This window comes from Poecilia reticulata, chromosome 10 (assembly GCF_904066995.2).
Source record: "Poecilia reticulata chromosome 10, P_reticulata-male-v2, whole genome shotgun sequence".
NCBI classification, from domain to species: domain Eukaryota; kingdom Metazoa; phylum Chordata; class Actinopteri; order Cyprinodontiformes; family Poeciliidae; genus Poecilia; species Poecilia reticulata.
The window spans coordinates 32,837,876-32,862,941 of NC_088839.1; the positions used below are offsets into that span (position 1 = coordinate 32,837,876).

Sequence of the window (25,066 nt, forward strand, 5' to 3'; positions counted from 1 at the left end):
GTGTGTGTGTGTGTGTGTGTGTGTGTACGTGCCTTAATATTAGCATATGTTTTCATTCAGCAAAATGAACCATTTTCCAACCAGATTCAGATTAAATTGAAGCTCTGTTTAGACTAGAATGCCTCTAAAATCTGTTTTGTTTTACACTGACGCACAAAAGTTTTCAGACCCTTTAAACTTTCTGGTGTTGCGTCATGTTACACAACAAACTTTACTTTAATCATGTATATTTTAGGTCAGACTGACTCAAACTGCGCAATGGTGAAATATGGGAAAATTATTCATACAAAGTTCATCCAATTAAAACGTGAAAAGTGTGATGTGCTTCTGTCAATTTTGTACCTGCAGGTTTTCTGCAGCCTCTCCAATCCAGTCAGGATGCATGGAGGACATTCAAGTCTTGCCTCTAACTTTATGTCACATGCCAAAACAGAATGAATTGTCAGAAAGAGAGTTTTCCAGATTTGTCTCTTTAGAAGAAATAATCAGTTTTTATCATTTCCAAGCAATAGAAACAAGATTTAGGTAACTTTTATCAAAACAAATAAAACTACTGGACAGCTGCCATTCCTCTCAATGCAATACAAGAATGCTTTGAACTGCAACCAACATTTTCTATTGCAAGATCTGGTAATAATGTTGCCCAGATTAAAAATAAAAAGTCTCCATCTGCATGAACCACCTGTGCTAGGAGGAATAAATTTAGATTATATTGAATGCAGTCCAGGGGCCAAAAATGGCCGCCATCTGCCTCCAAGGTGACCAGAAAGCTGCTTTAACGGAGACTGAAACCCAAACAGATAACAAGACTCCACAAAGTGAGCTGATGAAGTGGTGATGAGTGAAAAGCAGAACAGATCCCACAGCCTGCTGGTGGTAATTAGCTTCATGTGAGAGGAATGAGTAATCAGTGAGTCAGCCAGGCAGCCGCACCTACAGGGAAACGCCAGAAACCATCAGGAATGAGCGAAACCCTGACGGTCATCAGAAATCTACATTTACTCAGAATCAGCAGAGAAAAGCAGAAAATCTGATATTTATGTTCCTCTGAAGCTACTGTGCAGACTCCTGTCCATTTAGTTAGCGACCAATCAATTGTTCTGAAGATTAATCTACTAATAGGATGAAAAAATGGCGCATACTGCTGATTTTTATTTAACCACTTAAGATGTTTTAATACATTAGAAGAACATTAAAACTTTGCAAGCAAATAATTGAATTCCTTTTTAAATAAGAAAATAAACAAGTTATTGCCTAAAACGCAATAACAGCATTCCTTTAGTAAATTTGAACTGGGTGAAGCTAAAACTTCCACTTACGAGTTTCAGGTGAAACGTATTTACAAACAAATGTTTTCATCTGAAATCCAAAATGGATATATATTTTGTACAGTTTTGACCAAATTATTACTCTGAGTATGTTGTTCAGCATATCAATTTCAAAATTAGTTGACAATTATTTTAATAATCGATTCATCACGATTAGTCCGATTAATCGTTTTTATCTGCAGAAATATTCTGTAGAAAGGATTTCATCCAACTGTTGTGAATTTTGAGCAAACTTTTAAAATGTTGCAAAAAAAAGAAAATGTGAATTAGTCGCTTCTCCTTTTACTGGTCAACAAGTCTAGCAAAACGTAAAGTCACCAGATGTTGACGCCACGAGTCGTTCCCTCCATGCTGGAAGATTTGACTGACATTTTCTGTCTTGTGCCTCTGGTAAGGCACAGACTCCCCTTTAGGTGGGAACGTTTGCTACATCAAAGCTCAGTTGATAAATGTGTTTCAAATAACTTCCTAAATTTTGCACAAAACATTTTTGCGTTTGCATGAGGCGGTTTCTGGCTTTTCTCAAAAAAAGTTAATGTGTTAACATTTCTTTCTCTGAACAGCCAACAGGACGAAACAATTACAGCTTATCTGATAGCAACGCGTTCATGGAAACTTCTCTGTTTTTGTGCGATGTGTTGTTCATGCTAGCTAGCATGAACAACATGCTAGCTAGCTACTTCCTGTTTACACACTTTGCTTATCCTTGTTGATTTGCTTCAAACCAGTGGAGCGAAACACGACTAATTTACATTTTACGTTATTTTTGTTTTCCTGAGGTTTAAAAAGTTAATTCATATTTTGCGTGACAGTCGGATGGAAACATGGCTGCTGACTGGGTGTTGATGAGAAATTCAGCCATGTGACTGGACCAGAGATCCAGCTTAAAGTTTCAGGATCACGTTTATTTTCAGGTTGTTGTTTTTTATGACGGTGATGTGATGAAGCAGAAATGAAGGACATTAAAGCTTGAAAGTTTTAAAGAGAATAATGAGGGGAAATGGATTTGGATTGCATTCATTTTATTGTTCATGAGGAGTTCACCAGGAGTTATTCTCCTGTTGCAAATAAAATGAAATATGCATTGGAATGGCATGAGGGACTGATTAAATAGATTAGCTATAAGCTCTTTTAAATTCCCTCCAATACAAATATCAAAGAACTTCCCATGATTTTCTACCCAGGGAACTATTTATGTTTCATTCTTCTGAGTCAGTGTGTGTCCTTAATCATATTAAGAGCTATAACTCAGCATCGACTCATGGAAAAACGAGTCGGGAGTCAAATATTTCTGTCATCACAGATGCTAAACATTTTCAGTTTCTTTTTTTCCCCAAAAATATTTTTATCAAATAAATCAAGAAAATGTTTTCTACGGTTCACAATAGCAATATTGTTCAAATATGATTGAAGTCACTGAATTATCTAAGTTAGCATGTTTTTGTATTTCAATTTGGGTTTCTGACAATAAGTTAATTGTTTTTGGTGTTTGGAAAATTACCTGTTTGAAATCTCCAGAATGTAACATTTCAAATCAGAAGCCCAGACCGTTACCCAGCAACCTCAGCCAAGCCCAGACCGCTACCTAGCAACCTCAGCCAAGCCCAGACCGCTACCTAGCAACCTCAGCCAAGCCCAGACCGCTACCTAGCAACCTCAGCCAAGCCCAGACCGCTACCTAGCAACCTCAGCCAAGCCCAGACCGTTACCTAGCAACCTCAGCCAAGCCCAGACCGTTACCCAGCAACCTCAGCCAAGCCCAGACCGCTACCTAGCAACCTCAGCCAAGCCCAGACCGTTACCCAGCAACCTCAGCCAAGCCCAGACCGTTACCTAGCAACCTCAGCCAAGCCCAGACCGTTACCTAGCAACCTCAGCCAAGCCCAGACCATTACCTAGCAACCTCAGCCAAGCCCAGACCGTTACCCAGCAACCTCAGCCAAGCCCAGACCGTTACCTAGCAACCTCAGCCAAGCCCAGACCGTTACCTAGCAACCATGTTTTAACCTTTTGAGCAGAGGTGCTACTTTATTTTCTGATATTTACCTGCTCTAAAATATGAAAGCATACACAGTTAAAGTAATGTTTACGATCATGGCTGCTCATAAAGCCAGGAATCATAAAAAAAATAAGTAAGACATTCAATTATTAACAGGTACACCAGTTATTTGTATACTACATTTTACTAAATCAGTATTGAATCAAACTGAGAGCCAAAGAATGGAATTGAAATGGAATTGTGAGCTATCATAAGCGATGAACTGCCCAGCTGTGCAGTAATATGACGTATGGTCATTATGTGTTGTGAAACGGCCCAAACCTCAGAGTTGTCTTTGACTGTTTTAGTCTTTTTATTTTCTTTTTTTTCTGTTAAAGGTAATTTTCTTGATTGGGTCAGGTTCTGTTATAGTGAAAAACAACAATTCAGTCCTATAATGTTTTGAAGGTATGAGGTAGAGCTTACACCAGTAGTTCCCAAAGCTGGGGCTGGGAACCGAGTCCGTTTTAGAGCTTAAGGCCATTTTCTCATTCTTATGCTGTTTTGTCATTTAGCTGAACTTATGCTAGCTAATGCAGGCAGTTTGGTTCCATGAAAATGACTTTACTTTATCAATCAATCAGTCAGTCAAGTTTATTTGTACGTCATAAAAACATAAACACGTCATCCAGTCTGCAATTGTGTGAACCACTAACAGACATTATATTTTCATGAGTATTATTGTTAAAATCATCATTACTCATCAGATGTGTTGATTTCTTCTGTTTATTATGATTCAAAGGAAACTAGTATCCTCCTGGGTTTAGTCTAGATTTAAAGGAACTCAGTGTTTCAGCTGTTCTCCACTTTTCTGGAAGTTTGTTCCAGATTTGAGGAAGATAAAACCTGAATGTTGCTTCTCCACTTATGGAGATTTACTGGTCCCATTCTACGTACTGGATCCATACTGGTCCCATTCTATGTACCGGATCCATACTGGTCCCATTCTACGTACTGGATCCATACTGGTCCCATTCTACGTACCGCCTCCATACTGGTCCCATTCTACGTACCGGATCCATACTAGTCCCATTCTACGTACCGAATCCATACTGGTCCCATTCTACGTACCGCCTCCATACTGGTCCCATTCTATGTACCGGATCCATACTAGTCCCATTCTACGTACCGAATCCATACTGGTCCCATTCTACGTACCGCCTCCATACTGGTCCCATTCTACGCACCGAATCCATACTGGTCCCATTCTATGTACCGGATCCATACTGGTCCTGGTTCTGGTGGCAGTTGGTCCACTAATGTCTCAAACCAAATCATTTCCTGACAGTATTTCGGAGGTCTTGGTGATCCTGCAGGTCTCTGTCGCCCTTTTCTTTGGTACTTTCTGATGTTGCGGCTCTTCCCTCGGCGCGTTCGCTCCGTAAAAAGCCAGGAGCTTTGAGATAACATGCGGTGCATGAAGGAAGGTCTTGGCTTTGTTTCAGGTACCTGCTGGCTCGGCGGTGGAGGAAACCTTAGTGAAACTCCAGGCCTGCAAATCCCCCAGGAAGCTCCTGAAATTAGCTGCTGTTCTGCTCTACTTCCCCTCTGCTGCCATCAGCCTGACGCTGGCTGAGTCTCTGCCAGACTTCATCTAAGAGGTCAGACTTAAATAACTTTTACTAAGTACTAAACCCAGGTCTTCACTGCAAAAACACCAAATCCTACCAACGATTTTTGGTCTACTTTAGTCTATTTGTGGTCTATATTATGGGAAAATGTCTTGCTGTTTGGCTTTGCAGTAGAAAATGTTGCTGGACGATAAATAATCCCAGAAGTTGTTATGATAAACGATGATATTGTTGTTTTGAGACCATTTTCTAGTGATATAATGGTGATGCAAGAACTCTTTCTCAAAGGTCAATAAAGTTTTATTTGTAGTTAACATTTAACGCAGGAACTGGAAGACATTTTAAATATCCAAAATAACTAAACAACAAATCAAATGAATAATTTAGTCTGTAAAAACTGACGACTTTATCATCCAGGTTTTGTAGAAAGAGAAAAACAATAAATCACACAAATGGAAAGAATTGAGCTCCCTTTAATTTATTATCTGATTTATTGCAACAGGCCACACTTTTATAAGTGAAACAATCTGCACCTTTTCATATTAAGTCATTTTTGAGTAAAAAAGTTTCTTGCTGAAAAGTTACTTGTAAGTCAGTTCTGTCTTATTTTAAATCTACTCTCTCATTTGCAGTAGAACTTGTACTAAAATCAGATGTTGTGTTTTTACAGTGTTCTCGCCGTGTTGTTTTCTGAACTGACTTGTGATTGATTATTGATGCATATCTGCCATTTTCAGGCTTTCTTTGTGGATTTGAACAGTTTCAGACGGAGATGATTCCTCCACACAGCAAACAGAACATTCTGGAGTCAAAGCTTTCGGCCTCCATCTGAAAATCTGACCTGTAACTGAACAGCATTTAATGAAACAAGTGAAATATTCAGAAACTCCAAGAAAAACAGGCTGTTCATTTTAAATCCAAATCATAAAAATGTTCTCATTCTTTTGGATTAAATAAATATTACTAATGACCAATTTAGATGTTCAGTGATGTAAATAAAAGTAGAGTTTATGATTGCGTTAGCTGGCTTTGCTCGGTGGAAAAGTTTTCCATCCCAGATAAAAACATATTTATTGGAGAATAAAACTCAGCTCAGTGCAAACAGCTTCAATAAGACAATCAGCATTAAATTACAAAGGGTTAAAAATGAGAAAATAATCAGATATTCTCTTTTTCTACAACTTTAAAAAGTAGAGGTTATAAAAATGATTTCAGATTTTATTGGTTTGGATGGATGAAGCTACTAAAAAATAATCCGGGTTGTTTAGGAGTTTGAGCCAATATTTGAAAGAAAAACAAGGTTTGATTGGTTAGTCCGATCAGATGTTGATGTAGGAAATCGGACCGATTTCAACGAGTAATCTAAAATTTATCGCCAATTTATCATCTTTTGCACATTTCCATCACAATACACTGTATAACTGTACAATGGTCGTAAAAATGTCAAAAAGTCTTAGAATCAAGTTCAAGCCCTTAAAATGTATTTTTTAATGTCTTTAGTTGGAGTTAAATACGTTCTTCGCAGCTCGGAGCTTTTGTCTTGGCGGATCTATTTAATCTCATATGTTCTGTGTAGCTTGAGTCGCCAGCCAATGCATCTCCATTGTGTTCTGGCTGAAGCTAACGCTAGCTAGCTGCTTATTTGCCCCCTAGCTTCTTTACATTAAGGGTAGGTACAAATTTATTGTAAATTTCTTGTATTTTGTACGTTTGTGTGTTGATGCACAAACGTTTAAGTCTGAGTCGGTGCAGCTGCAGAAACTTTGTGATTCCTGCTGTTATCGTATCGGCATCGATCAGCTCTCAAAGCTGCGATATCCGTATCTCATCGGAAGTGAAAGCGTTGAGTTGGGACAGCCCTAATTGTTAAATTATTAGTAGTTTTGACATGTTGACGGGTTTCCCAGCCGTCCCTGAACGCATCACAGCAGCCTCGGAGTGTTCTGCTCTGTGCTGCAGCATTTAGGCTGGATCCGCTGCAGGCGGCCGGTTCCGGGCGTCAGAACCGAGATGTTGATGTTTCTGCTGGACGTTTCGGGTTTTCCACTGCAGAGCAGAAATCTGCACAGTCTCAGAAATATTCATTTTATATCCAGATAGTTGTTGATTTTTCCGTCTCATCATCAGAGGAAACACCTGAAACTAAAGATAAATAGAGTTTTTAGTCTGAACGGAGTTTTCTCCGGTCTTCCTCCACCAGCAGAGGGCAGCAGCGCGTCTGCGGCTTGTTCCTCCGGGCTGCTGCAGATGTGACAAAGTTAGAAAGTTGATCTACTGTGGTGGTCCTGGTGTCCCCCAGAAACATGAATCTGGAAACATTTCTGTCCGGATGAGCGGCTCCCTGCCGCTCTCTGATCAAATCTGATCAAATCTGATCAAATCTGCCTGATTTGATCAGATTAGGAATATTAAACGACTCATTCTAAGGGTTTCATACCTGAGTTTGAGAGATGACACATCTTTAGTTTGAAAGCGTTAATTGAAACTATACAAACTGCTGCATTTGTTCAGTTTGTGGCGGTTTCTCTGCGGGTTGGTTCTGAGGTTTTGGGTCCAGTCCGACCTGCTGGAGAGGAACCAGAGCTCGGTCCGGTTCCTGCTGCAGATGAGCTGCAGCGAGTGAAAGTTTGGGGAAGTCTCCCGCTCCGTTTCTGGTGACATCAGGAGAGAGAGAGCCGGGGGGAGGCGCTCTGCTGCTGCGGGGGGACCCGCATGCTCCGCGCAGGTCGCTCCAGTCTGCCGCGCCGCTGCGCTCCGGAACTTTTCCTGCAGCAGCGGAGGATGTTCAGTTCGGAGGTCCCAGCCCAGCAGAACGCTTCCACTGGGTCGGCTCGGGTCCGGACCGGGTTCTGACCGCCCTGTGAGTGGATCCGCGGCTCCGCGGCGCTTTGGGGAGATTTTACGCGCAGCTTTCTGTTTCAAAGCGGAGAAACTTTCAAACCTACGGGGGAAAGTTTTCACTTGGAGGAAACCGAACCGATCCTCCTTCCTCGGAGTCGCTGCTGTGAACCCAGCCTGTCGGAACCGGGATATGTGTGTGAGCGGGTCGGAGAGGCGCGCCGGGCTGCGGGTCTGGGCTCCGCTGCTCGCCGCGCTGCTGTGGGCCGCCGCGGCGCATGGATGCCCACACAAGTGCAGCTGCTCCGGGTCGCATGTGGACTGCCAGGGTCTGGGTCTGAAGACGGTACCCAAAGGAGTCCCGCGGAGCGCAGAGCGCCTGTAAGTAGAGCCCGGCCTGACCCGGGATGGTTCCGATGGACCAGAACCAGAACCATTACTGCATAGAGTCGGTTCATTAGACAAAGATTAAAACATTTTCCCATTTATTCATTAAAACTGAGACGTGAACTTTGATTCACTTTTAAAATGAAGAACGTTTGATTTGATAAATATGAATAATTTAACATTTTTCTCTTTTATGCATCTTCAAATAATTAAAAATCAACAAACATGGCTGGATATCGGTACCGGCTCGGTTCTGATCAGCCCAGCTGGATGGAATGATGATTTCAATCAGATTCATTATGACTCAAAACGTTCATCAGAACCTCCAGTAACTGAGGCTCGTATGAGAACCAGAACCAGAACCAGAACCGGTGAAGTTCTGGACCCAAACGTTTCTGATTCAGTTTCATGTTTTAACTGGAATCCAGAGACTTTATCCAACCTGTTGACCCTTCAGAGCGATTTCACTCCTCAGACACACACACACACACACACACACACACACACACACACACACACACACACACAGAGAAACACACACAATCACACACACACACACACACACACACAATCTCACACACACATACACACACACACACACATACACGCACATACACACACACAGACACACACACACACACACACACACACACACACACACACACACACACACACACACACACACACACACACACACACACACACACACACACACACACACACACACACACAGACACACACACAGACACACACACACACACACACACACACACACACACACACACAGACACACACACACACCACACACACACACACACACACACACACACACACACACACACACACACACACACACACACACACACACACACACACACACACACACACACACACACACACACATACACACACACACAGAGAAACACACACACACACCTCTCCCTCCTGCCGCATGGAAGTGATTATTTGTGATAACGGAGCGTTGAAGCCCTGCAGGGGGGCAGCAGACCAAACTCTGACACAACAAACTCAATCTGCATGTGCTGCAGCTGCATGTGCTGCAGCTGTAGCTGCATGTGCTGCAGCTACAGCTGCATGTGCTGCAGCTGCGTCTGCATGTGCTGCAGCTGTAGCTGCATGTGCAGCAGCTGCTGCAGCACATGCAGCTACAGCTGCGTCTGCCGTTCAGCGCCTGCGTTTTGTTGCGTCTGCAGGTCGGAGCGCGTTCTGTTCAGGTGACTGTTTCCTTCTGCAGGTTTGTGTGATTGTTGCGACCCCCCAGGACCTGCTGGGGTTCACACGGCGCCCCCCCCAGGACGTTTACATCCCAGTAAAATAAACAGTGATGGGTGGTGGTGGCGGGTGTCGCTCCGCCCCCTGGGGGGGGATTTGCCCGTCTGTTTCTGCTCCTCTGACTTATCCGAGCCGCTCCCTCCCTCCCTCCCTCGGCCTTCGTCTTTATTCCCCTCTGCAGATAAATTTGAGGTGGGAAGCATTAAAATGGATGAGCTCTGCGCAGATGGGGAACGTTTTAAAGGAGATGAGCGCCGTGGCTCCAGGCGGAGATTTGGCTTTGCCAGCTGAGATAAGGAGAATATGGAGTTCAGCTCATTAAATAAACCACATTTATCAGCTTCAGACGCAGAAACAATCTGGCTAAAATGGGTCATTAGCTTGTTTTTCATTTAAAGTTAACATATCTGGATAATATTGTGATTTGACTTGACTACGGCTGGAACGATTAATCACGATTAATCAATAAAATCAACTAATTTAGTAATGGATTAATTGATATCTGGAGTTAAGACTCTAAAATGGTTATTTTACTGAAAGAACAACAATCACAGCAGAAATTAACCCAAAACTTTACAAAAATGATCAAAATGTTGCATTTAAGATAAAAACTAATCTGTCTGTAAATCTGTTTTACTCAGAACTTCTCCCTGTTTCACTTTCTGGAAAATAATCACATATTAATCAACTTTCAGTTATTGATCGGTTAATCGAGCCTCCACTGAAAGTTATTGCATTTTAGGCAATAAAATGTTTATTTTCTAATTTATAAAATGAATTTAATGTTTTATAAAAAGAAGCTAAAGGGGTTAAATGAAACGTTTTGACAATTTTGTATCTCAAGCATTGATTAACCGTCAGAATAATCAATAGAAGAATTGATTACCAAAGTAAAACGGTGTGTGATATAACTTATGAAAACAGGCTGAGGTGGGCAAAGCGCCCACAAAAAGTGTTTTATAAAATGTTTACTGAAATAATAAGTAATTGATGATGTCATCAGATGGAGAAATCAATAAGTTATTAACAAAATAACAAATTAAAGCAGAAGAAACATTTATATCTGGGAAAACTTTTTAAACTTTTTATCTTTTCACCCACAATAAACTCAGTTTAATATCAATAAAATTATTTTGTATAGAAACTCAGACCAAAGTGGAGATTTAAGGAAACGTTTGCAAATAAAGCGCCGTGCGATAAATTCACATCCTGATCGTCTGTTTTAAAAACTTTACATTCCAACGTCTGAAGCTGTTCCTGAACCTGCCTGGAGGCGCCATGTTTAATCCCTAACAGGAAGTGATGGTCGCTTTGGAGCCTTCTGATTGGCTGACAGGTTCCAGCTTAGCGCTGCGCTGCCCCCTACGGGTTGGCATTAAAACATCGCTCAGAGGTGGATTTGTTCAGGTTCCTGTGGAAGGAAACTTTCCTGAAACCAACTCGATGTGCACGATGTTAGTTTTTAATCGTTGTCGCGGCGATATTAGTTTATATAGAGACAAGGCCTCAGCAAAACTGTCAACAAATGTTTAGCTGAACATGTGAACAAATGTCAGGAGTGTGTGTTTAATTAGTCTTCTGGCAGCAGGATATTTATAGCTATTGAAGTCAGCAGAACGGGTCCAGACTGGTCAGACTGGTATGTATCATTTTAGGGGAAAACATACAGATGGTGGTTGATTGAAAGGAAAAACAAACAGGGAGGAAGTTTCCATAAATGCTGGAGAAACGTTTTTTTAATTGCACTGAAGGGATGGAGCAGCAGTTTGGGTTCTGGTGATGGTGTGGGATGTTTAACTGGTTCCTCTGACTGGTGAGCCAATCAGTTCTCTGCTTCTGGGTGATGTTTATGAAACTGGGCTGGGTCCTGCAGCAGAGCAGAGAGGACTGGCTGTGGTCATCCGGGTGTTTTAGCCAGAAAATACGAAACAAAGCAACCAGAAAGCTTTAAAAGAGCAGCAGTTAGTCAACAGAACAGCCTTTGCCAAACAACGTTTCAGATGAGTTTGCTTTCATGTCAGCCTAAAAAACGGCAATGAGCCAAAATGGCCGCCAGCTTGTCTTGTATCTGTTTGTTCTGTCTCCAGACCCCCAGCTTTCTGCTGGAGAGCAGACGACCGCTAGCTAACAATGACTAGCATTGGCTTTAGCTGGTAGTTGTCAACATGAAATCTTAAATGTACGCCTGACATAAAAAAGAAAAAGGGACGTAGAGCTTTGCTACTAATTAGCTTAGATAATAGCAGCGGTAGCTAATCTACCACCACTGTGTTAGCTTATCTTAGCGGTAGCTAATCTACCACCACTGTGTTAGTTTAGCTAATCGCAGCGGTAGCTAATCTACCACCACTGTGTTAGCTTAGCTTAGCTTAGCGGTAGCTAATCTGCCACAGCAATCACTTATTAATTTCAAAATAATCATCAAGCCTAAAGACATAAAACTGAAACGGACTGAATTTTCTGTTTTCGTGTCTTAAATGTTGAATCCTGATACATGAAGTGTGGTTGTTGTCAGTTGCTATGGAAACGGGTCTGTGTGTAGCGTAGCTGACAGAGAGCGAGAAAAGAGAAGGATGTTGCGTTATTTTCCCCCCTCCAGGTTTCATGTGGTTCATGTTTTACTGTCGGCGCTGCTGTGAGCAACAACCTGCAGCCTGTCCAGAATGTGACACTTGGGCTGATTTACCAACAAATCATGAGCAAACATTTGAGTGAGAGCAACTTGGCTGTGGATGAGATGCAGGAGGACGTAGAGAAGCAGGTTTGGATTAAACCTGATTCCATAAATACATCTCTGAGTTTGGCGGCGCTTTGCTGACGGTTTGAACTGGAACAACTTTTATCTCTTCTGGACTTTATTTTGAAGGACTGAGGAGTGAAAGCCTTTCCTCCGCCTGGTCCAGAAGTCTTTTAGCGCTGCAGAGTTGATTTGTTTAAATTGAAGGATCATAAACCTGGCAGTAAACCAGACAACCTGTCGGGTTTACACTGCAGTCGTAACAGAACCAGAAGCGGTTCTGGTCCAGTTTGACCCCAGCAGCATAGATTTCATTAAGCAGATGCTAACCCCCTTCGTCCTGCTAATGTTAGCGTCACAAAGTAACACAGCGCTGTACTCATGAAGAGCTGAGCCTGCAGACTCGCAACAATAACATGATTTAATAATCCAGCAGTGAGCGAGAGCTGTCAGGTGTTGAAGGGGGATTTTTCCCTGCTGCTGGTTTTTACGGCTCTCTGAAGACGTTTCTACTGAATCGAGCTAATTCAGGCCGACTGCGAAGGTCGCTCAGAACCACAGTTGAGTGTCATGACACAAGTTGAAGGAAATTGGGTTTGAAGCGCTGGAATCCATGCGAAGAAGGCGAAAAGGCCTAAAAGGCGTATTATTTTGGGAACGCCTGCAGAACAGGAAATCAGCGGAGAGGGAGCCGTCTGGCTGCGTCAGCCGTGGAAACCATCAGCGACCGTCTGAAATCATTAAACTGGTTCCTGATTTAACATCCTCCTTCCTTCACCCTCTGAGCAGCCGCTGTCAGAACCGCCCGGTTCTCCGGCTCCATTATAAGCAACATTTGGGGAGGTTAATGAGAGAAAAACAGTGCTGACCTCAGCTGCTCGCCCAGTTTTCCTCCGGCCCGCCGATCCCATAACGTCGTCCTGGGAAGCCACTCCAGACCTCATTTGCATCTAATTTGAGTGGAGGGGCCCTTAAGGAGCGAAAACAGGACGGCTTTTCTCTCCTGGGTTCGCTTCACACCTGTTCTACTGGGACACACACACACACACACACACACCCTGCAGTGCTTACTTTAATGTGTTTTTTTCTGGCGCTGCAAACTGTTTGCTAACTGCTGTGAAATGTCAGGAATTGGTGCCGTGAACTCCGGAGGGAACGCTCGGATCGGGCCGAGCCGCTCCGGTTTTAAGGCTCCTCAAGTCACAAACTAACTCCAAATATTTAGTTCTTTAGCTCATCATAAGAGCAAAAACATCACTAATATTCAGGCTGATGTTTTCACCATCTCAGTCATTCATCTATAAATATCACAGCTTCGAGTTACGTGTGCCAACTAAATATCAGCTTCCAACCTAAATATTTAGTTATGAAGCTAAATGTTTAGTTATGAAGCTCAATATTTAGTTAAGAAGCTAACTATTTAGTTATGCTAAATAGCTTTAGTTTAGCTAAATATTTGGCTATGAACTAAAAATTGGCTCAAATCTAAGGGTTAACAAAATATTTAGTTACTGAGCTAAATATTTAGTTTCAGGTTAAATAATTAAATTGAATCTAAATATTTAGTTAGTGAGCTAACAAATTAGCTCTGAGCTAAATGTTTAGCTTCAAGCTAAATATTTAGTTATCAAGCCAAACATTTGGTTTGAAACTAAATATCAAGTTGAAATTAAATAGTTGGTAACAAGCTATTAGCTGCAATGTAAATATTTTATGATAAATGTTAATTTAGTAAGCTAACTGCTGAGTTTCAGTCTGAATATTTGGTTAGAAACATTAGTGAAACACCTGGCCTCCATCTTGTCCTCCGGTGAGGAGGAGCTAAATAAGGCAGATTATTGCTGCCGATGTTTGGCTCCTGAACCTTCCTGAGTGTCTGAGCGTCGGCCCGGTCCGGAGTGCGTCTTCAGCCTCGCTGCTGGAAGTGGCACGCTGCCTGGACCAACTCTTACAGAAAGCTGGGTTTTTGAATTTCTGTTCCACCATTAATGGCTTTTTGAGGAACTCCTGGCAGGATTTTTACAAGCAACACCTTCTCGGCTTTCTGTGTCCTCGCCCGGCCTCTCTGCCTCGCTTTGTTTCCAGCTCTTCATGTCTGCGCTCCTGCTCTCTGTCTTTTCTCTGATTAACTTTCTGTTTTTGTCACCTATGGCTCGTTCTGACATCTTTTCTTCCTGCTTTTCTTCTTCTTTGCTAATTTGCGCCGTTTCCCCCGACCTCCAGCTCCAACGCTCAGCTGCTCAGATTGCCAGAAGCATTTCCACTCGAGTTTTCACAGCCGCTGAGCGCACAGCAGTAGGGTCCTGCTGCCTGCGTGTGTGTGTGTGTGTGTGTGTGTGTGTGTGTGTGTGTGTGTGTGTGTGTGTGTGTGTGTGTGTGTGTGTGTGTGTGTGTGTGTGTGTGTGTGTGTGTGAGAGAGAGAGAAGAACAAATCCAGCAGGTCCAGCCATTGCTTCTGGCTCTTATCAAAGCTTTGTTGTGATTGGTCAGTGGACGGCGTAGCCGCCACACCCTCCGCTGTGGGACGATGGTTTGTGGTGCTCCTGGAATGTGTGTGTGTGTGTGTGTGTGTGTGTGTGTGTGTGTGTCTGTCTAACAGATCCAGTTTGGTAAACTGAGTTGAATTTGATGGAATCAGGACCAACCATCCGATCACTCCTGTGACCTTTGACCTGATGTTTTTAGGACACGTTCCAGTTGAGCTGAAAAACTGATCACCATACAAACATTTCCATCCATCTATTTTATAACACCCTGGTCCTTCAGTGGGGTCGGGAGGAGCTGCTGCCGCCAGCTAACGGTCCGGGCGAGAGGCGGGGTCACCTGGACAGGTGGCCAGTCTGTCGCAGGGCAACACAGGGACACAGGGACACACACTCACACCAAGGGAGAATTTGGAGAGACCAATTAACCTGACAGTCATGTCAACTGGAGGAAACCGGAGTACCTGGAGAAAACCCACCATGCACAGGGAGAACATGGAGAGTCCATGCAGAAAGACCGGGAATCGAACCCAGAACCTTCTTGCTGCAAGGCAACAGCTCTACCCGCTGCTCCACTGTGCAGCCCATCAGTTATTATTTTTTTGTTTTAAATATCTGAAATCCTTCTGGACTAATTTCCTGTTTTATCTTCAGTTTTTCTTCACATCATTGTTTTTTTTAGCTGTTTTGAGTCACGGTGGAGGAACTTGAAACTGTTGCTGTGCTAAGTTACCCAGCAGGTTGTTGCTAGGCAACCGAATAATTAGTGCGTTAGTTGATGCTACCAGCTAGCTTAGCTCACATTGAGAGGCTAAAATCTTTCCATTGCCTACATCTCCCAGAATGCTGTGCGGTGGTGGATCAGTGAATATTCATTTAAATGTATCATCTGTTGGTATTGATCAAGTGTCATTGGTAATAAATGTTATTGATTTTAATGTTTATTAGATTCACAATCCAATCAAGAAGCGACCTAATTTATCAGTAAAGGATAAGTAGGATGGTCAGTCATGCAGATGTACCTGATGTTCCTGAATGCACCATGAGTGCAATGGGCATTAGCCAATGAAACGTGGCCCCTGTGCTAAGGTCCATTAAGCCCATCTAACAGTGTTTTTTCAAAGAAGCAACAAATCTAGAAACTTTTCTGTATTATTGGAGACGTTTGGTGTCAACACCTGAAAGCACAGATCATACTGCATTACTAAATATTTCATAAAGTTCATTAGTGTCTTTAATCACTTTTTCTCATTCACTTTGGTGTGACATTGTTGGTATGGATTTTCTTATTTGGCTGTGGAAAATATATGTTATTTTTACCAAAGCTAGGAGAGAGGATGTTAGCTGAAATCTGGATGAGCGGCTGAATCTGAGTTTCATACAGAGACGGCTTCATGCTGTTATGTAACACATATAATCAAAACAATGCTCAGAAACCTTCTGTGTTTTAATTGGCTGCATCTTACTTTCTTGCAGATATGATGTTATTTCCTGTTTCCACTGATTCTGGTTGCGATCTGTGTTTGATGAGTCTGATGAAATATGATGGATTAGGATCCCTGATTAAACCAAAATACCTCGAAACGAACCGCTGCTGCTGCTGGAGAGCGTCTACTGGAGACACACAACCACATTTCCTCTCTGTAGACTGTTGGTAAATTACAGAAAATTGCTTAAATCATTAGTTGTCAGCGTGGTTATGAAACATCCCTGAGGTCAGGTAGCTGCTGAGATTTCTTCCTCTGCTGTGGATCAGATTTTATTTAAACAAAAATGAAGAAAAACCGTCAGACAAGCAAACTTCCTGCTTCACTTCGGATGAGCTTCAGTTAGCACGCATGTTTGTGTGAGCGTTGAATCAGCGCCATCCTCCAGTGCAGCTATTTGCTGTTGTCATGTGGTGATGTCATCCCGCTGACTGTCATGGCTGCAGCAGACTGATCTAAAGTAAGAAGCACCACAAAGAGCTTTCTGCTCTCTGGGTGCCACGTCTGTCATCTGCTGACGTGCTGTCCAGCTCATCCCGGTCCAGATCCGCTGCAGGGAACCAGTTCAGGCTGCAGCTCTGGGTCAGATGATGACCTCTATATGACCTCTGAGGGCAGCCGCATTCCCGCAACGTTACATGGAAACATCAGGACAGAAAGTTAGATTGTTTTCCTCCAGTCGACCCGGTTCTACTGGAACCAGAACTTCATCATCTGCTCCACCTCCAGCTGCTCTGAGTCAGACCAACCTGTTCCCCTCCTGGCCTGTGGGGGCGCTGCACCAAGAACCACTGAAGGAAACGACACACTGAGAGCAACTTCCTGCTTCACCAGATGGAAACAAGATGGAGGATTTTAGCGGTTGGAGGATTTCTCTTTAGGCTAAAGACCAGGAGCCATTTCTGCTGCTAGCGCTAGGCTAACATGTTAGCTTTGGTTGGATTTACCCAGAATGCCCTGCGCAGCGGTTGGAGGATTTCTCTTTAGGCTAAAGACCAGGAGCCATTTCTGCTGCTAGCGCTAGGCTAACATGTTAGCTTTGGTTGGATTTACCCAGAATGCCCTGCGCTGCAGTCCACTTCCTGCTGTTGGAGCTGTTTCCGCTCTGCTTGGCGTTCAGATTCAAACTAAACCAGAGTTCACTTCAACCGAACCCAGACTGAGGTTTGGAGGACCAGAGGTCAGAGGTCAATTAGCATTTACACCAAACGAACCAAACTGGACTTTCAAGACAAATGGACTGGAGTTGGATTAAATCAGATTAAACTGGGCTGGCCTGAATCCAGACTAATTGTTATTGGATCACTATTCGCATGGAAAGCAATGGTTTGGTCTAGTCAAAGTCCAGACCTGAATCCAACTGAGATTCTGTGATTCTGCAGCTCCAACCATTTAAATGTGACCCGTTTGGGCCTTTATTTAGGACGTTTTGCTGGGTTACCATCAGCATGATGACGACGACGACTCGGATAAACACAGGCTGGAGCAGAATCTCATTTTATTTTAAACTTCAAACGGTCCTTTGATGTCAGGAGGAGTGGCCAACGTTTCCTGCATGTCAGAGTTAAACTGAGGCCACACACACACACACACACACACACACACACACACACACACGCACACACACCAATCAAAAACTGCTTATTCATGTTCTAGCACTGCACAAGCACAAAGTCTTACCAAGTATTTATGTAAATATCTTCAACGACTTGAAATAAAACTATACTAATGTACAAGTAACTTTTTAGGAAGCTGTCAAAGGTTATTCTAAGTAACTTATTGACTTTCAAAGGTTCTAGTTTCACAGGCAGATTAAAAATATGTTGTTATAAATCTGCCAATATAACTACAACCTTTAAAGTCAGCATTAGGACATTATTGCCTTTAAATAAGATTTTAAATCCTCCTTAATTAGTTTGGTTTTATTTTCAGTATTTGAAGATTTTTGCACCCGAAGCTGAACGGAAATTGTTGGTAAAATCTCCCAACATGCGACGCAGCTGACTTGGATTCAACATGACACCAGAAACTCTGACGTGCCGTTGTGCTGGAGCAGTGTGTGCAGGCGGCGGTGCAAACAGGAGGCGGTGCAAACAGGAGGCGGTGCAGGCAGCCGGTGCAGGCAGGTGGTGCAGGCGGTGCAGGCAGGAGGTGGTGCAGGCAGGAGGCGGAGCAGGCAGCCGGTGCAGGCAGGTGGTGCAGGCAGGAGGTGGAGCAGGCAGCCGGTGCAGGCAGGTGGTGCAGGCAGGAGGCGGAGCAGGCAGCCGGTGCAGGCAGGAGGCGGAGCAGGCAGCCGGTGCAGGCAGGAGGCGGAGCAGGCAGCCGGTGCAGGCAGGAGGCGGAGCAGGCAGCCGGTGCAGGCAGGTGGTGCAGGCAGGAGGCGGAGCAGGCAGCCGGTGCAGGCAGGAGGCGGAGCAGGCAGGCGGTGCAGGCAGGTGGTGCAGGCAGGAGGCGGAGCAGGCAGCGGGTGCAGGCAGGTGGTGCAGGCAGGTGGTGCAGGCAGGTGGTGCAGGCAGGAGGCGGAGCAGGCAGCCGGTGCAGGCAGGTGGTGCAGGCGGTGCAGGCAGGAGGTGGTGCAGGCAGGAGGCGGAGCAGGCAGCCGGTGCAGGCAGGTGGTGCAGGCAGGAGGCGGAGCAGGCAGCCGGTGCAGGCAGGAGGCGGAGCAGGCAGCCGGTGCAGGCAGGTGGTGCAGGCAGGAGGCGGAGCAGGCAGCCGGTGCAGGCAGGAGGCGGAGCAGGCAGCCGGTGCAGGCAGGTGGTGCAGGCAGGAGGCGGAGCAGGCAGCGGGTGCAGGCAGGTGGTGCAGGCAGGTGGTGCAGGCAGGTGGTGCAGGCAGGTGGTGCAGGCAGGAGGCGGAGCAGGCAGGTGGTGCAGGCAGGTGGTGCAGCCGGTGCAGGCAGGTGGTGCAGGCAGGCGGCGGAGCAGACAGTGGCGCTGGCAGGAGGCAGTGCAGGTGGTGGTGCAGGCGGTCGGCGGTGCAGGAGGCGTTGCAGGCAGGAGGTGGTGCAGGCAGGAGGCAGTGCAGGCAGGTGGTGCAGGCAGGTGGTGGTGCAGGCGGTCGGCGGTGCAGGCAGCGGTGCAGGCTGTGGTGCAGGCGGCGGTGCAGGCGGCATGACCGTCCGACCTGTCATTTCCCCTCTTCTCTCCATTCGTCGCCTTCCTTCTTCCTGCTGCAGGTTTTTCCCTCCAACTGCTGCTTCTCCTTCTTCAGAATCTGGTTCTGATGCTTCAGTGATGCTGGTTCTGGTCGACCCGCAGCCCGACCCGCTCACTCAGACACACCAGCCGATCCACAGAGGAGTCTGAATTATGAGTTTAATTTAAAAATAATTACATTTTTCCTTGATGCTGATTGGCTGAAACTCCCAGCGCGAATATGCAGGGCAAGAAAATGATACTAAAAAATAAAGCATATAAAGTTCTTTTTTTAGAGATACTAATAATTATTTCCAGAGGTCATGAAAGGTCAGCCCCCCTTAAATTTAGTTTGATTTTGGTAACGGGGTTGGGGGGCTGGTTGGCCTTTCATTGTTGGGTACCAGGTTGTGGGGTCAGATGGTTTTCCTTTTCAGCACCACCAACCACCCAGAAGAGGGCGCCAGTGGGTTGGATCTTGGCAGGAGGGTGTGCTGACAGGCTCTACAGGACACACCTGATTGGCATCATCATCTCCCAGGAGGAGTATAAGAACAGTGGGCTTCCAACACTTCTCTGCCAGAGTGTTGCCTTTAGTGGTACATCAGCCTGCTGAGTTATATCCTCAGAGACGTTTTTTCAAGTTGTTTCTCCTAGTAGCCTTTTTGACCTGTCTCTTGTTACCTTTTTTCCAGGACATCTACAAGGTTCTCTGGGGAAGCCTTCCCCTAGGCCAACTAGCCTTGGATTACCCCTTCCTGTGACTCCTCTAGTTGGAAGCCCTCCGCTGTTCCTCCGAGTCTCCTCAGATCCACCTGTCCGCCCTCCAACGCCATAACCACCGTCGGTCTACCTACGTCCTCTCCACTACTCCCTCTCTTGGCACCCACCCCCCTCCGCTGCACTTTATCTGCTTCCTTCGGTAAGCACAACTTTATCCTGTAGTCAAGTCAATTCCCACCATCTTTATACTCACCATCTCCATTTTGCCTGCAGTCGCCCCCGAGAGTTTCCTGGACCCAACCTTCCTTCCTGTGGCAATCTATCTCCTTGTACATGTTGTAAATAAATTATTGCACTTACTGATCTCTTCGTGTGTGTTCCTGCATGTGGGTTCGAAGCCTTAAATCCACCATGACAGAACACTCTGGCCAGACCGAGAACCCTGCAGAAACCATTCGGAGAGCCCTTCAGCAGCAACAAGACTCAATCCAGAAACATGAGTCTGCCCTTCTTGAACTGGGTAACCGTCAAAATGAAACCAACCGCCAATTAGCTGAACTAACCAGTTTTCTTCGTGATCGTTTTCAACAGCCTTCTGCAGCCTCCTCAGCCCGAGAACCGGCAGCACAGTCAGCCCCGAATCCCGCTCCTCGAGCTCCGATCCAGTCCACCTCTTCCGACTATCCTCTTCCAAGTCCGCCCAGGTTTGACGGGGACCCCCGGAGGTTCAGGGGTTCCTCATGCAATGCAATATCCAATTCAATCACACTCCTCATAGATTTGTACAGGATTCTTCCAAGATTTCATTTATAATTGCACATCTCACTGATCGAGCTCTGGATTGGGCAGAAGTTAAATTCTCCTCTTCCACACAGTACGACTGCACCTTTGATGAATTTTTATCTGAGTTCAAACAAGCCTTCAACCAAGACGTGGATAAAGCGCTGTCTTCTCGCGATCTATTAAAGTTGAGGCAGGGACAACGAACCATAGCAGAGTTTTCTATTGACTTTCGTATTCAAGCTGCAGCTTCCGGGTGGAACAGTACCGCCCTCAAGAGCGTGTATGTAAACGCGTTGAATGACCAAATCAAAGACGAACTAGCTACCCTAGATGAGCCGGCGTCGCTAGAGGATTTGATCAAATTATCGATTCGCTTGGATAACAGAGTTCGATCCCGAGCAAAGGAAAGAAGTGGAAGAGGTCCTCCATCTCGGTGGTCATCTGTCTCTAACCGTGCCTCCTCAGCCGAGACTTCCCCGCTCAGTTCATCTGAACCCGAACCGATGCAGATTGGTCACACTCGGTTAACGCCGGAGGAAAGACAACGCAGACTGCGGGCTAAGCTTTGTCTCTACTGTGGGGAGGCCGGGCACCTGATCGCCCAATGCCCCACACTGTCAAAAGCCCAGGTCCGCCAGTAACGGCGAGGGCACTCGCGGACCATCAGGTAATTACCGACTCACCTCGCCTGCTCATTCCAGCCTCCCTCCTGGTTAAGAACCAGTCTATTATTTTGTCGGCTTTAGTAGATTCCGGTTGTGAATGTAATTTGATAGACGCCAGTTTTTGTCGACAGATGGACATAGAGACTGTTCCTCTCCTCGCTCCTCTGCGTGTTTCCGCTCTTGACGGCAAGACGCTGCCTCTGATTACACATCAGACTAAAAGCCTACAACTCATTGTCTCAGGAAATCACACAGAGTCCGCTGCATTTTACGTTTTTCCTTCGTCTAGCTCGTCGTTGGTTTTAGGGTTTGATTGGCTCCAGAGACACAATCCTAATATAAACTGGTCTGACAGGCGCATTGAATCTTGGTCGCTAAACTGTCATTCCTCCTGCCTACGTTCCGCCGTCCCGTCTAACCAGTCACCGGCAGGTCGCCATGAAGCAGACCCCCCAGAGCTCTCCACCGTACCGGTCGAATACCGCGATTTGGCTCAAGTCTTTAGCAAAATAAAAGCGTTGGCCTTGCCCCCTCACAGGCCGTACGATTGTGCCATAGACTTACTACCTGGAGCCCCCTTACCCAACAGTCGTCTTTACAACATATCTAAACCAGAAAGGGAAACCATGGAAAGATACATACAGGAGTCCGTCGCCGCAGGCTTAATTCGACCCTCGTCATCCCCTTTAGGGGCAGGCTTCTTTTTTGTTGGAAAGAAGGATGGCTCTCTGAGGCCATGCATCGACTATAGAGGTCTAAACCAGATTACCATTAAGAACAAGTACCCATTGCCACTCTTATCCTCTGCATTCGAACCAGTTCATGGGGCCACTGTGTTTACTAAGCTTGACTTGAGAAACGCTTACCACCTACTTCGTATCAGGGAGGGAGACGAGTGGAAAACGGCTTTCAAGACACCTATGGGTCAGTTTGAGTATTTGGTTATGCCTTTCGGGTTAACTAATGCCCCGGCCTACTTCCAGGCACTGGTGAATGATGTTTTAAGGGATTTTTTGAATGTTTTTGTCTTTGTCTACCTTGACGACATCCTGATTTATTCTAAGGATCTGTCCGAACACAAGAAACATGTCCGCCTGGTCCTTCAGCGCCTCCTTGAGAATAAGCTATTTGTAAAAGCCGAGAAATGTGAATTCCATCAACCCTCGGTCACCTTTCTGGGCTACATCCTTGAGGGCGGACAGGTAAGACCTACTGAGGAGAAGATCAAGGTGGTTTTGGAATGGCCGACTCCTGAGACCAGAAAACAATTACAGAGGTTTCTAGGTTTCGCTAACTTTTACCGACGTTTCATACGCAATTACAGCCAGACTGCTCAACCTTTAACTGCATTGACCTCCACCAAGACCCCATACAGCTGGTCTCCAGAGGCTGAAGTAGCTTTCAACAGATTGAAGACTCTTTTCGCTACTGCTCCTGTCCTTATCCAGCCAGATCCCTCTAAACAATTTATTGTCGAAGTGGATGCCTCGGACTCGGGGGTGGGGGCTGTGCTTTCTCAACTCTCTGATCAAGATCATAAAACCCATCCCTGTGCCTTCTTTTCCCGCAGACTTTCCCCGGCAGAGAGAAACTATGACGTCGGGGACCGTGAGCTGCTGGCCATAAAGCTTGCACTGGAGGAATGGAGACACTGGCTGGAGGGAGCGGAACACCCAGTTGTCGTTTGGACAGACCACAAGAACTTGGCCTACCTGCAGTCTGCTAAGAGGTTAAACCCTCGTCAATCCCGGTGGTCTCTATTCTTTTCTCGTTTCAATCTGTCCATCTCCTTTCGTCCGGGCTCCAAGAATGTTAAGCCTGATGCCTTATCTAGGTTATACTCACCGGATGACTCTGAACTTCCAGCACCCATCCTTCCCCCCAGCTGTTCTGTGGCCGTGGTGACCTGGGAGATTGAGGATCTGGTTAAACAAGCACAGCAGTCTGAGCCAGATCCTGGTACAGGTCCCCCCGGCAGAAGCTATGTTCCCACTGCTATGCGAGCTCGCGTTATCACTTGGCTGCATTCCTCCAAATTTTCGGCCCACCCCGGCATTAGCAGAACCATAGCCTTAGCTTCTCGCCGTTTTTGGTGGCCGTCCCTTCACAAGGATGTGAGGGAGTTTGTCTTGGCATGTTCTGTTTGTGCCCGTTGTAAACCCACCCATCAGTCTCCAGCAGGTCTGCTGCAACCGTTGCCCGTACCTAAACGGCCTTGGTCCCATGTAGCAGTGGATTTCGTCACCGGCCTCCCATCCTCTAAGGGGATGACCACCATCCTCACCATTATTGATCGGTTTTCTAAGGCCTGTCATTTGGTTCCTCTTAGAAAATTGCCGTCAGCTCTCCAAACTGCTAAGCTCTTGATCAAACATGTGTTCCGTTTACATGGTATTCCCTGTGACATCCTGTCAGACCGAGGTCCACAATTCTCGGCGCAAGTGTGGAGACATTTCTGTTCAGCGTTGGGGGCCAGGGCCTCGCTTTCATCTGGTTATCATCCACAGACTAACGGCCAGGTCGAGCGCATGAACCAGGAGATGGAGGCCACTCTCAGGTGTCTTACTGTGTCCAACCCCTCTGACTGGAGCTGTTACCTACCCTGGGTAGAGTATGCCCACAATTCTCACACCTCTGCTGCTACTGGTCTGACCCCTTTGAGATCTCTCTAGGCTATCAACCTCCTCTATTTCCGGCTGAGGAGGCGGACATCGCTGTCACGTCGGTGCAACATCATGTCCGCCGATGCAAGGCCATCTGGGACAAGACTGTCGCTGCCCTTCATCGCACAGCCGAGCAGAATCGTCGCTGGGCCGATTGCAAGAGGAGGGCTGCTCCTACCTACGAACAAGGTCAGAAGGTCTGGCTTTCCACTAAGGACGTTCATTTAAAATCTGTCTCCAGGAAGTTGGCCCCCCGCTTCATCGGTCCATATGTTATTGAGAGGGTCATTGGTCCATCTGCCGTCCGCCTGCGCCTGCCGACTTCCCTCCGTGTTCATCCGACCTTCCACGTTTCCCAAGTTAAGCCAGTTTGCTCCAGCCAGTTGTGCCCACCTGAGGAGCCTCCCCCTCCCCGCGAGATTGACGGCCACCCTGTGTATACGGTCCGCCGTATTGTGGATTCTCGCCGGCGTGGGCGGGGCTGGCAATACCTAGTAGACTGGGAGGGCTACGGCCCTGAGGACCGGCAATGGGTGCCTGGCTCGTTTATTTTGGATCCCTCCCTTATTTCTGATTTTCGCTCCTCCCAACCTTCTGGTTCCTCTGGACCGCCGGGTGGCGGTCGTTGAGGGGGGGGTACTGTTGGGTACCAGGTTGTGGGGTCAGATGGTTTTCCTTTTCAGCACCACCAACCACCCAGAAGAGGGCGCCAGTGGGTTGGATCTTGGCAGGAGGGTGTGCTGACAGGCTCTACAGGACACACCTGATTGGCATCATCATCTCCCAGGAGGAGTATAAGAACAGTGGGCTTCCAACACTTCTCTGCCAGAGTGTTGCCTTTAGTGGTACATCAGCCTGCTGAGTTATATCCTCAGAGACGTTTTTTCAAGTTGTTTCTCCTAGTAGCCTTTTTGACCTGTCTCTTGTTACCTTTTT

At 45.9% G+C, this 25,066-nt stretch overlaps 1 protein-coding gene across 1 annotated transcript in view; it reads left to right on the forward strand.

The window, feature by feature from the left end:
- Positions 1-7,445: 7,445 nt before the first annotated feature.
- The window catches only part of slit3 (slit homolog 3 (Drosophila)), a 226,983-nt gene continuing 209,362 nt past the window's right edge, over positions 7,446-25,066 (forward strand). Inside the window, exon 1 of the mRNA XM_081611949.1 lies at positions 7,446-8,156. Coding sequence (XP_081468075.1) covers positions 7,969-8,156 — 188 coding nt within the window. The 5' untranslated portion in view covers positions 7,446-7,968. The remainder of the gene's footprint in view (positions 8,157-25,066) is intronic.